This window comes from Coturnix japonica, chromosome 2, assembly GCF_054131305.1.
Source record: "Coturnix japonica strain WE chromosome 2, WE-NBRP24, whole genome shotgun sequence".
NCBI lineage: Eukaryota > Metazoa > Chordata > Aves > Galliformes > Phasianidae > Coturnix > Coturnix japonica.
Window position 1 is genome coordinate 65,300,266 of NC_140664.1, and position 12,528 is coordinate 65,312,793.

The following is a 12,528-nucleotide window of genomic DNA, read 5'->3' on the forward strand; positions in this document are numbered from 1 at the left end:
AGTATTTCAAAAAATCAGTTATGTGATCTCTTGAGTTAAAAATTTGAATAGAGTTTAATAAAAAATAAAAAACCTTGATATTCAGGTTCAGGATAAAAGGATGTCAGTATAAAATGTTTGCATATCACACTGAACACTTTAAGTCTTTTCTAGTTTCATTATTATTTCTGAAGTAATTATTAGTACATTTACTGCATACATATCAAATACTTAATTTCAATTGCTTCCAAGAATTTGAAAGAAATGAGGAGTATCAAAACTAATGTATGGATAGAAAGTTAAGATGTGAGGATCAGAATTCTGCTCACTTTTAATAACTGCAATTGATGTAAACATTCTCCCTAAAAGGACATTTCCAATTGTCACAGAGTATTTGAAATAAAATTGCACAGTGTGCGGTAAAAACTGTTTATTAATACAAGTTTTTAAAAACTAGATTAAGCATTTCAGGGTTTTTAAGGTGTTGACGATCTGTTTTATAGATGCATAGAAACTGCACAATTTGCATGCAAAGTTAAGTACTTTTCAATGATAACAATACAGGAAAGTATAATGCCGTAAACCATCACACACAGTCTGCAAGTTTTTTTCTTTCTTCAAACTGTTTGTCTACTGCAAGTGAAAGAGCCTGAAGAAACGTTGCCATTGTAACACTGGGAGACTGAAAATATGAAAATATTCTGTTAGACCTATCACAACCATAGGCACACAAAGCACAGTTATTTGAAAAGGAAATACTAAACTTTCATGTTACAAAATACTCAGAATGCTAAACCTCATATAAACCAGCTAACATAGTTTTACTTTGCTATGTAAAATCTCGAGTCAATCAACATTACTGAGAATTTGCTTCAACAAACGTTTGAACAAATTACTATTATTTACAAAGTGATAGGGGTTTCTTTCAGCATCAAAACATGAGAGAACAAATATTAATGGTTTGTCACAGTATGTCAGTAGTGATATCAGTCTTCTTCAATTTAATTTTATTCATTTATTCATCATGGCAGCAGAAAATTGTAGTCTAGATGAGCAAAACATTTTAAGACAAATCATTTACTTCAGGCATTCAATGGTCTTCCTACCTGGCTCAAAATCAAACCAAAATATACAAAATAGAAAAAACTTACTTGAATATAAAGTGCGTGTGCTAGGAAAGGAAGTTTTCTGAGGACCCGGCCACTAAGACCTTCACTTCTTCTATAGTAAAAGAGAGACATAAGCACTGCTTAAATGCTAAATATTCACTCTTAAAATATGACATTTCCATTCTCCTTCACCCATAAATCACTCTGATTATACTCAAGTCATAATACCTTGCTTGCTTACTTGGAACAGTTTTATCAGAAGCTGGAAATAGCGTATGGGAGGCCGCATGGTACAAGAAAAAAGGGTAGAGAAACAGCATAGTCACAATTGCCTACTAGTGCTCTTATCAAGCCTCTCAAAAATCACTGCGACATATCTCATAAATCTAGAGGAGAATATCTGTTAGGCAGGATTTGCAAACAGTTTGGTTCTGATGGGACCTCTATGATCAAACTATGATTCCATGATATCCACTGAAACTTCGGGCATTAAGTCAGACAGCAATTTGTCTATAGAATTTCAAAGGGCAGAACAGAAACCAGTCACATTTGATACCAAGAAAAATTTGCACATCCTGATCAATTCCACTTATTATCTGCTGATGTTTTGCACCAACCACAACAATATTAAAAAGTAAGCAACAAACAAACAGAAAACCAACCCAGAACAACAAATGAGTTCAAGATGTTTCAGAACTCTAGCTTAATTCACTTGCTTTAAGACATAATTTCACAATTGATTTATATATAAATATGAATGCACATACACACACATACACATACATTCTCATGTAGAATTTATAAAAAATGTTACCTTGAGATTTCTTTTAGTACCAGACTTAACCTGGACACATTATTTTCTACAAATCCAATCATTTCTAACTCTCTGAGTGACAAGAGATGCTGTCGAGGATATATTATTTGGCACTAGAAAGAAGAGGTACATGTTGTTGTATGAAACCTTAAAAAAAATCATTTAAAATTAAATTCTAAAATAAGAGTGTAGATGCAGAGAAGGAATAAAATTTGTGTGTTTTTGTTATTTAAGAAGTTTGATGAAAACATCATTTTAATAAAATGTTTTATAGATCTACTTTCAAAATATTACCTTCATCAGCTCTTCCAGGCAAGAAAGATATATTCTGAATATTGCTGCAGCAGATGGGGGGCCAATATACTGCTTTATGTCTGCTCTGTCTACAAATGCCATGTCAATTTTCTCTGTAATATTTGAAGTAGTCAGGATAACTACATTGGGATACCTTCAAGATAAAAGCACATTCTTAGGTCACATGTATGTGAATCAGCTCCAGTTGGCACTGGCAAACAGATACCTTCCTTCTTACAACTTAAGCCATTTCATGCAATCAACAGCCACATCACTCTTATCAGCTAATAATTACACGCTCTTCATCAGCTATCACTAATGTACTTCAATGCATGGTCTCTTTCCTTCAGCTATTTTGCAAGTAGTTTCTCTAACCCTATTTTAGAAGCAGTATACACTGACTACTTTGCATGAAGAGAGTTTACAGCATAGTTTTTGCCATAAATTAAGTTACAAAATTAAGACTTGTAAATTAGAATATTTTATCTATATATTTTTCATTTCACTTCAGAAGGAAGTAAGTAGTGCTTATTTATTTTTATATATTTGTATATATTTATTTATTTGTAACTGCTAACATGATACATTCAACATTGCAGGACATTAGAGTGAGCTGAAAAGGGAAGTAACAACTCCTCTAACAAAAACGTAAAGAAAATGTTTAACCACAGATATTTTTCTATGAAGATTGAGTACTGTGTTTGAATAAACTACTTACCTTTAATTAGCAGCAACACAAGGCTAAATAACAGGGCACCTGTCTCTGTGCGAACGGGGCCAAGTATGCCCAAAGAAGAGGTGGCAATAATAAAACAAGAGATGTGCTGTATTAAATCCAGTAGACCAAGAAATGTTAACTGAGCTTATTCTTGTCTCTCCAAAGTAGATATGATGACCATCCCTCCCCAGCTTTAATGGAATTATATTATCTATAGTTTAACAAACCCAGATTAGTTGCTGTTGCAATAAAATGAATTTACCTTTTAATCTGATCTATTTGCATCAGTACAGCATTAACTACACGAATAGCATCTGAAGGCTCTGTGCCTGCCTTGAAGGCACTGCGGGCTGCTGTGAGGCTCTCCACCTACAAAAATAAAAAGCATAGACCTTATAGCAACAACAAAACCCCAAACCAAAAATACCAAACAATTCCAACGCTCACATACCAAACATTGCACATTCGGAATGCTGGCAGTAAACAAGTAATGCAGTACACCTTCAGATCCAGTTTGGTATCTGAAATTTCACCCTTAAAAGTCTTTTGTTAAATAGAAATTTAGGGAGAGAGTGAAGAGAATATCAAGGGGGAGAAGCGTAATGAGTGAAATCCCTGTTTAGAGTGCAGAGGCTGTCTTCATTAATTCAACTTCCAGAAAATAAAAAGGATAAAATAAATAAGTTTGATTTAAGCAAGCTTTGCAATCATAACTTAAAATAAAAAAACCTAATGAAGTACTTAAGAACTAAATCAGGCACGTCCAACTCGCAACCTGGTTCAGCTGGCAATGCTTCCTGCAGCTGCTCTGCACTGCAAAGGCAGTGGCTCTTTTCCAGAGTGACCCCAGGCACACACCCATTGTTCTGCAATAACCATTAAAAGTCATTTCCCCTCATCCTGTCACTACCTGCCCTTATAAAAAGTCCCTCCCCAGCTTTCCTGTAGGTCCGCATCAGGTACTGCAAGGCTGTTATAAGGTCCCCCTGGAGCCTTCTCTTCTACAGGCCGAAGAGTCCCAGCTCTCTCATCCTGTCCCTGTAAAGGAGGTGCTCCTGCCCTCTGATCATCTCTACGGTCTTACTCTGGACCTGCTCCAACAGCTCGATGCCCTTCTTGTGTTGGAGGCCCCAGAGGTGGATGCAGTATTCCAGGTGGGGACTCGTGAGAGCAGAGGGGCAGAATTAACTCCCTTAATCTGCTGGTCACAATTCTCTTGATGCAGCCCAGGATACAATTGGCCTTCTGGGCTGCAAGCACACACTGCTGGCTCATGCTGAGTCTTTCGTTAACTGACACCCCTAAGTCCTTCTTCTCAGGCCTGCCATTAAGCCATTCCCAACTTGACCTGTATCTGTGCTTGGGATTGCCCAGATCCAGGTCCAGGACCTTGCACTTGGTCATGCTGAACTCAAGGTTGGCATGAGCCTACCTCTCAAGCCTGTCCTTCTGTATGGCTCTTCCCTCTAATTTGTCAATTGCTCCACTCAGCTTGGTATTAGCTGCAAACTTGCTGAGAGTGTGCTCAATCCCACTATGTTACCTACAAGGATGTTAAACAGCACCGGCTCCAGCACTGATCCATGAGGAGCCAGTCACTGCATCTTTATTTTCCATGTGCCTGAGTAGGGCCTTCTGCAAGATCTACTCCATGATCTTGCCATGCGCGGTGGTGAGTCTGACTGGTGTGTAGTTCCTTGGATCTTTTTTTCCCTTCTTGACAGTGCTGTTATGCTTCCCCTTTTCCAGTCAATGGGAAGTTCATCAGACTGCCATGACCTTTCAAATATGATGGATACAGGCTTGACAACTTCATCTACCAAATCCCTCAAAACCCATGGATGGATTGCCTCTGGTCCCATGGACAAGTGTACCTCCAAGTTCTTTAGATGGTCTTAAACTTGATCTTCACTTACAGTAGGCACATCTTCCTTCATCTAGTTCTTACCTTTGCTTTCTGGAACTTGGGCAGTGCAGCTAGAGCCCTTGCCAGTGAAGGTTTTCATAATCCTTATCTTAAGAGAAAGGAATATCCCTCACCTCACAGTCACCTCTTAATCATGTCGTTGCTTTTTGGCAGTAAATACATTTGTGATCTACCTACTGAGGTGGTAGGCAGTTCATTTCAGCAGTGGCAGTAGTGGTTCACCTCCACTGGTGCAGATTGTTATGGCAACAGCATGCAGGCTCTTGTTCATCGTTTGCAAAAATGCAAAGCTAAATGTAGTGACTATGCTGAAAAACAGTGTTTTGTAGCTGAGAATTTACTTTACCAAACAGTGTTGTTGTGTTCTTTGTTTATGCTGTAGTATCCATGGAAATAAATTGGAAGCATTACATTCAAAGTGACTTATGGCCCAAGACATTCCTATTCGCTCAGTGAGGCCCAAGCAAGCCAAAAGGTTGGACACTGATATACTAAGTGGTTATGTATCCAAGCCTGGGAAGGACAACTAAGCAACAATTAACTGAAACCAAATTAACTATTTTTAGAGCCTTACAACATACACAAGAACACTATAAATATGACTCCAGGCTACTTGGAAGTCTGAAATGATATTCTACTTGTAAACATGCACTAGCAAACTAAGTGTCACCAAGAAAGATTTTGCTTCATTTTCACTGGAATATATCTGCTAAATCACAATGTGTCCTTTTGAAATCTTTCAGTTTTCCAGTCAATATTAAAATTCACTCTTCTGTAGTTTACAAAAAAGTCTAAGTATTATTGTTTTAATGTCCTTTAAGAATACATATTATTACACTTTCCTACCCCAAAATTAAAACTTTCTGCTATGTCTTACATACATCAATACTATTAGAATCATACCTCATCGATCAGTACAAACACAAGAGCATCTTTGTCGTCAATTAACTCTTGAATCTTCTGGAACATCTTGGTTACGAGCTTGCCACTCTAGAAAGAGGTCATATGCATATATTAAACTGTTTCCTTTGCAAGTCTCACTATGTTGAACAGTGGAAAACTACTTTTTATTGTTTATTTTAAAATAAATCTCTAATATAGCTTCTACTTAAATTATTTTCAAGCACATTGAGTATCCTAAATAATATTTGGTGCAGTTACGTTATGAACCAAACTCAACATATACAGATTTATAAGTCAGTCCACTTACTAAGATACATCAATACATACCTCAGAAAACCATTTAGAGAAAAGACTATGGCTGTTTATTTCAATTAACTGTCCATATCTATACCTAAAATATGAAGGAAAAAATAAACATCAACTCTATTGCATTGTAAATAAAAGTCAGTGAGGTCAGTAAATCCCTTAAGTCTTATTCCCTCCATTCCAACCATGGAATGCCTTGAATTAGTACTTCAATTTACTTACTTCTAAAAACACAATATCTGGTTTGTTTTTAATTATAATTTCCAGAAATTTGTCTCACTATAGCTTTCCACAATAAATCATTACCAGGATTCCTCCATTAGAACAGTTTTGATTGTTACTTCCATGTAGTTTAAGAAACCATTTCCATGTTAATTAGCTTATTCCTCTGTTCATACAACATTATTTTCAGTATACCAAGTAAGACCGTGAAGTTTATTTAATGTCTGAAGGTTTATTCAACTACTAGTTGCTAAGAAGTTTACAGTTAACTTCACTACTTGTCTGACATATCTGATATACAGACTGATTTTTGCATTTGGAGAATTCAAGTACCAAACACACTGGTCCCTTCTAAAAACAGGTTTTCTCAAACATGAACATACAAATAGGAGGCTTAATACTCTGTGATACTTCATTCTTTGATCTTCACAAATGTTTATTATGAGCACAAATGACTATATTGCCATCTGAATTTGTTTTTCATAATTTGACACAAACCATTACACATTCAGAAGGATTTACAATACTGTATCTATCTCTCTTTTACATTGGATCAACTTTATTGCTAATGCAGAGCCATGAATGTCAGCACTTGAAATCAAGTATTATATATCTTCGGGCTACTGAAAAATAACAATTAACAACAGTTAGATAAAGTGAAGAAATTCCAGAACGTTCACCTGTACGATAGTCGTATCGTCAGCTTCTGAGCCAATGCTTTGCAGAGAGAGGTTTTACCAGTTCCAGGAGGGCCTGGATTCAAATCAAATTCACACACATATTACAAAGAATCTACATCAGGTTGTTGATGACAAAATATCTTTTTAATTACTGTATTTCCTTAATGCACTAATTGCAGATAACAGTAGACAAGGACTGGAAATATCAGGGTATTTTGAGAAGATTGCTTACCCAGTTATCATTCTAGAGTCGTGCTCTAGAAGCTCTGAAACTAATTCACTTTCAGTTATTAGTATGGTTAGTTCACCAGCTTGTACACAAACATCATAGAGTTAAAATAATCAAACAATATTGGAACAAAGTGTTTTGCTCTTGCTGGGCTTATGAATGTTAGCACTCTCAAAAACCTGTGCTTAAACTTTCATCTTCCTGAAACATAGCCTGCTAACATGCAAAACAGAAACCCATCATGTATGGTTTGATAAGCTGTTCACATTCCCTAAATCTCCACTGTGAGGCAACTGAGAGCATCCTAGGAAGTATACTGCACAACACACCTTTTGGATATGCAATGATGCCCTACAGAAAAGCCACAAAGATCTTCTCCAAACAGAAAAACATGGTTAAACAGAACATGAATGTATGAAGATTGATTTTTTTATTCATAACAACAGATAACAGCAGACAGCTGACAGAACTTCCATTCAAAGTTAGTACTGCCTTTATAGCATAAATGTGGTATTTAGCACTACGAGAGTTTCAGATTTCCCAGTATTCACTTTACTACAGTCACAATAAAGAGCTCATTACTACAATTTCGTACGTGTATACATACATGTAGAAAGAAAATCTTGGTGCATTAAATATCTCTAGAAGCATGTCATTAAATATGTCTAGAGGCACTGCTTACTGTAACACAGGAACACATTTAACTTCATTACACAGAACTGTACAAGCTTTTCCTGAAGGGAAGCAGGTTGTCAGTGCATCAACTTATTTTAAGATAGAAAATACTTACCATGTAGCAAAACAACTCTATTCCATGATATTAAGTTGCTGTCAACGTTTCTGTCAGAAAACAGTAATGTTGTCGTGACATAATCAAGTAACTAATAGATGAATAGGGGGAAAAAAAAAAAAAGATACACAAATTAGAGACATATCAGCAAATACAATTACAAATGGACGCAATCTCCTAATTATCTCTATTGCACACTCCAACAACAACAAAAACTGTTTTTTTGGGGTTTTTTTTCAGTCTTAGACCACAATTTCTCTGCAAAGGCTGGAAATTCACTTCATTCCTGCCCTCAGGGGAAAAAAAATGCAAGTACTGGCCACAAATGGATATCAGTTGGTCTTGTATTTTTATCAAGTATTTGTAGACTTGTTATCCTTCCAAATAAATAAATTTGACATCTTTTTATTTCATCACTGTTACCTGTAATGCTTTTGATCTACCTGAATCAATAAGACAACAAAATAGCATTCCTGCCATAGCAGGAAAGAAAAAAAAAGCTGAACTTCATCAAGCATGTTTGCCAGTAATATCCTGAGAAACAGAGACACCATTTTGAAACATAACAGGAATCATTTCAGAGTCTGCAGAATCCAACCATACTCAGCCAGCTCCACGCTGTAAAAATAACGAATATTCACCCAAATAGCTTTTACAAAAAGCTGCAGAAATGAAGTTCATTCACTGTTGCCGTGTGCTTCCATGAGGCACATGGCAACACTTCACTTTTTTAATTACTTGAGCAAACCCGTGAAGAAATGAAGTCTAATTTCTGGAATGATCATCAAAGAAACTTCTAACATGGAAACTAAGATAGATAGATTGATTGGTAGATTTTTTTGTCTTTTGCAGTGCAGGCTTTGCAGTAATATCTACTCATACACATTAGAGATATGATGATTAATCTTAAAATGTCAACTTTGTCTTCTTCTCTTAAGCATACAACAGTTACATTTAAGTATGGAATTACTAAAAAAACACAGAAACTTTGGTAAGAGTTTAAAGATTTGCAAAATGGTTAAAACTGTGCCACTCTTTGTAGGAGCGTACCAAGCAGACATCAGAATTGTCTCTCAAGGTAATTGCCAAGTAAATTCTCCATACGATGCAGCTACTTCATGCTGGGTACATTTCAAATCTTACTCCTCCTCAAGCAATTTTAATTGTTACCAATGTTCTACTTACATGTGATTTTACTTCAGTGTCATATATAAGACTTTCCCAAAGGCCATGGAATTCAGCTGTGAAAGCAATAAATTACACATCTGTTTAAGGCAAATCAATGTAGGAACTCATAATCTGCTGTGGCATCACCAAGTAGTTTTCAAATTTCTCTCAGACAAAATTAAGGATCAAGAACAGATCTAGAACAGCGATCAAAGTATATGGAAAGAATATATGGATTATTTTCTCAAAAAGCAAACCCTACTTTCTAAAGACTCTATACATAAATTTATATATATTACATATATACACACAGACATATATAATGTATAACATATTACCTATGTATAGTGTGTGTGTATGTGTATGTATATATAAACATATTCAACATTTATTTGAAATAACATCAACAGATGGAGGAGGGAAAAAGTGAAAAAGGACTCTGATGAAGAATTATAAACCATAATAGTATGGGAATGTCCAATTATGGATGGAATTCTCCTCCAAGAGAAAATGTTGTAAATATTTACACTTTTCACTGTATGAAAATATGAAATACTTTCACAATGTGAAAAGCACAAGAACTGTCAAAGACTCACACTCCCTCCTTGGCCTCAAGCTCAGACCTATACTTCTCCCATATACATAGTCCAACCTTAACAGGCTCTAGACAATAATAGCCAGCAGGCCATGCTCTGTTGTGGAAGAAATCATTATTCTTTCCAGAAACATTTTGAGGACCCTGTATCTCTTCACTTTCTTTGCTCCTTCTTGAAATTGAAAACTTGTTCCAATTATCTTTGCAATAGGTTGCTAGCACATGGCTTTATGAACAAATGTATTTTATGATTTAGTTGTCAAAAGAAATTCAGGATAGTATTCTTTGTTTAAAATCTCAGTTTTTTCCCCAGATTACCAGGTTTTTAACATAGTCATCCAGGAAGCAAAGTGAAATTATTTCAAAAATCAATTCTCATGAGAAAATAAAGGCAAAAGATGCAAGAATCAAGAACCTACAGAGCATCAAGTTAACAAGGCACTTCCAGCTCTTGGACCTTCTCTGTTTTGGTCTTGGTAAAGGTTTTATACAGAGATTCAAGTGTTGCCAGACCATTGGCTTCTGTTTAAGAATGTAATAGCAGCATTATCTCGCAGGCTGGTACCTATAGTACCATAGCTAGCTATGGGCTCTTGTAGGCTGATGCCTGTAGGGTTAAGTCATTTGCATGCTTGTGATTGTGACTGTGTATTTTCAGGCTTTATTCCACAGGATCAATTATTTCGACCACAATTACAAACAAAACTGGCACTTCGTAGAATCTTCTGTAGTGACTCAGTCAAAACCACTAGAAAATTCTAGATAGATTGATTCCATCAACAAAGAACAAAATTATACAGTCAATTAAGCTACTATATTTAAAAATAACCCTACAAATACTTCCACCCTTTCCAAATCTTTCTTCTATTGTAATTGCTCTTGATCTCCCAGAATTATCAGGTGGGTACCTGTAGGTAGCACCCAGTGGTTAGCTGCAACAATATCCTCATTCTCTTCTTCCAAGTTTTCAATGCTTGGCCCTTCTTCATTCAGATGAAAAATATGAATGGAAAGACTGCTTTTGCTCAAGTCAATAGGCTAGGAGAGATGCAAATAGACTGTCAACGATACATCATATTTCACACTTCAGAGATAATTAGAAGATATGAATGTTACAGTACTCAGCTGACATTCAGCTCTGAAACCTACTGTTTCCAATTCAGACTTATTATAATGAGTGTAAGCTCAATTGTTTTTCCCCCTGTTTATGCCAGTTGAACCTTCTTCTATGTCTGCCTACAATTAGTTCATATACATATGAACAAAGCAGTACATTTTTGGTTGATACCTGTCTTTCCTTCAGTTTCAGCTCTGTATCCACAATTGACACAGATTGCACATTGCTGTTAAGGAAGCCATCATCAAATTCTGTCCACTTGTAGTCACCAAACACAATGTTGTGTCTGTTCAACAGTTTTAGGACACTCATCCTGATGTCTTCTTTCTTTGCCGTACTAATAAGAAAGAAACAGCATTATTTATGGCATTAACATTTAGAAGGCAAGTAGTAACTACTATCTGAAACAACACCAGAGTGTTTTATCTAATACAGTAAGCCTCCCTCCATAGAAAACAGCCTCCATTCAAAGCAAACAAACAACCACACACACCAAATGCAGCAACATTCTTCAAAAACAGATAAAGCTGTCTGGACTGTCCTGCTCAGTAAATAGTAGTCCAAGTGGAGCAGCAAGTATGTGAGGCAGGGAGGGAGCAGGGATTAATGCTGGAACTAACACTATTTTTACATCTTCTTTATCACATTGGACAATGGGATGGAATGCAACTGCATTAAGTTTCATAAGGGATGATGCTAAAACAGAGAGGACCACCAATATACTAGAAAGCAAAGCTATCATTCAGAGGGACCTCTCCAGGCTGGAAAAACTCACTGATGTGTTAAGAGAACACAGAGCAAGACTGCTGTGTGTGCACAGCACAAGGACAAAAGGCAGCAGACACAAGCTGCAGCAAGTAAAGTTGTAGCCAGGCAACAACAAACAGTTCCTGGCATGAGGAAGGAGGGTCAAACACTTGATCTGTTGTCCTGAGTGACAACTTAGTCTCGAAAAGCCATTAACCAATAACCTGAAAAACCTGAAAAGCACTTAATTCCCTTTCCCGTTTTCATGCACGTATGCTTTTTCTGTTATTCAAACTAAAAATTCACAGCAAGGCATCGCAAAGCTGAAAGGCCCAGAGAGACCTGTTTGATTTCTGATGGACTTCCACGTGTATCTGGACATTATCGCACGTATTCAGGAGGGCTTGCTTCAAATCCCCAGCTGCTTCATCCATCCTTCTCACTCCTAAGGAGAAAGCGGCAAGAATGAGAAACAGGCTCTCAGTTATTGCTACAACCAGGAATGCAAACAACCCTCCTTCACACGGGAACACCACGTCCCACCCGTGTGGCCCCCCCAGCCACCGTGATCAACATACCCCTTCCCTCTATCGGGATATACAGGCACCAGCCCGAGGAGCGCGTTGCGAGCACAGACGGCTCGGCCCGCTCCACCCTCAGCGTCAGCAGCACGGAAGGGAGAGGAGCTCACGTCGGACAGGGCCCCGAGGACGGTGACCTGAAGCCGGACGATAGAGATTCGCGAGGGGGAGCTGAGCACCGAGCACCTTCTATGTCCCCCTCCGCGGGCGGGCCGCTGCGAGGACTGCACCTCTGCGGTTCAGAGCCAGAAGCACGGCGCTGTGGAGCGCACAGGAGACACAAGGCACCGAAAGCCTCTTCGAAAAGCGGCGCGCTGCCCCGCCTCGCGTCCCCTGACCTGGATCTTCCT

The 12,528-nt window shown here is 37.5% G+C and overlaps 1 protein-coding gene across 4 annotated transcripts; it reads right to left on the bottom strand.

Annotated features, from left to right (window-relative positions):
- Positions 1-394: 394 nt before the first annotated feature.
- On the bottom strand, positions 395-12,518 carry TRIP13 (thyroid hormone receptor interactor 13). 4 transcript variants are annotated; one of them, XM_015854868.3, is made up of 14 exons: positions 12,365-12,518; positions 11,940-12,042; positions 11,022-11,187; positions 10,642-10,771; positions 9,157-9,212; positions 7,972-8,062; positions 6,953-7,025; positions 6,072-6,135; positions 5,745-5,831; positions 3,177-3,283; positions 2,197-2,350; positions 1,903-2,015; positions 1,131-1,200; positions 395-661 (listed from the first exon to the last, which is right to left on the bottom strand). In XM_015854868.3, the coding sequence occupies exons 2-14, from the start codon at positions 12,029-12,031 to the stop codon at positions 566-568; spliced, it is 1,299 nt and encodes a 432-aa protein (XP_015710354.1). In that variant the 5' UTR covers positions 12,032-12,042; positions 12,365-12,518; the 3' UTR covers positions 395-565. The 4 variants fall into 4 exon arrangements, with proteins under 4 accessions (XP_015710354.1, XP_015710353.1, XP_015710351.1 ...); XM_015854867.3 differs by having other exon boundaries at positions 12,289-12,518; XM_015854865.3 differs by having other exon boundaries at positions 12,176-12,518.
- Positions 12,519-12,528: the final 10 nt, after the last annotated feature.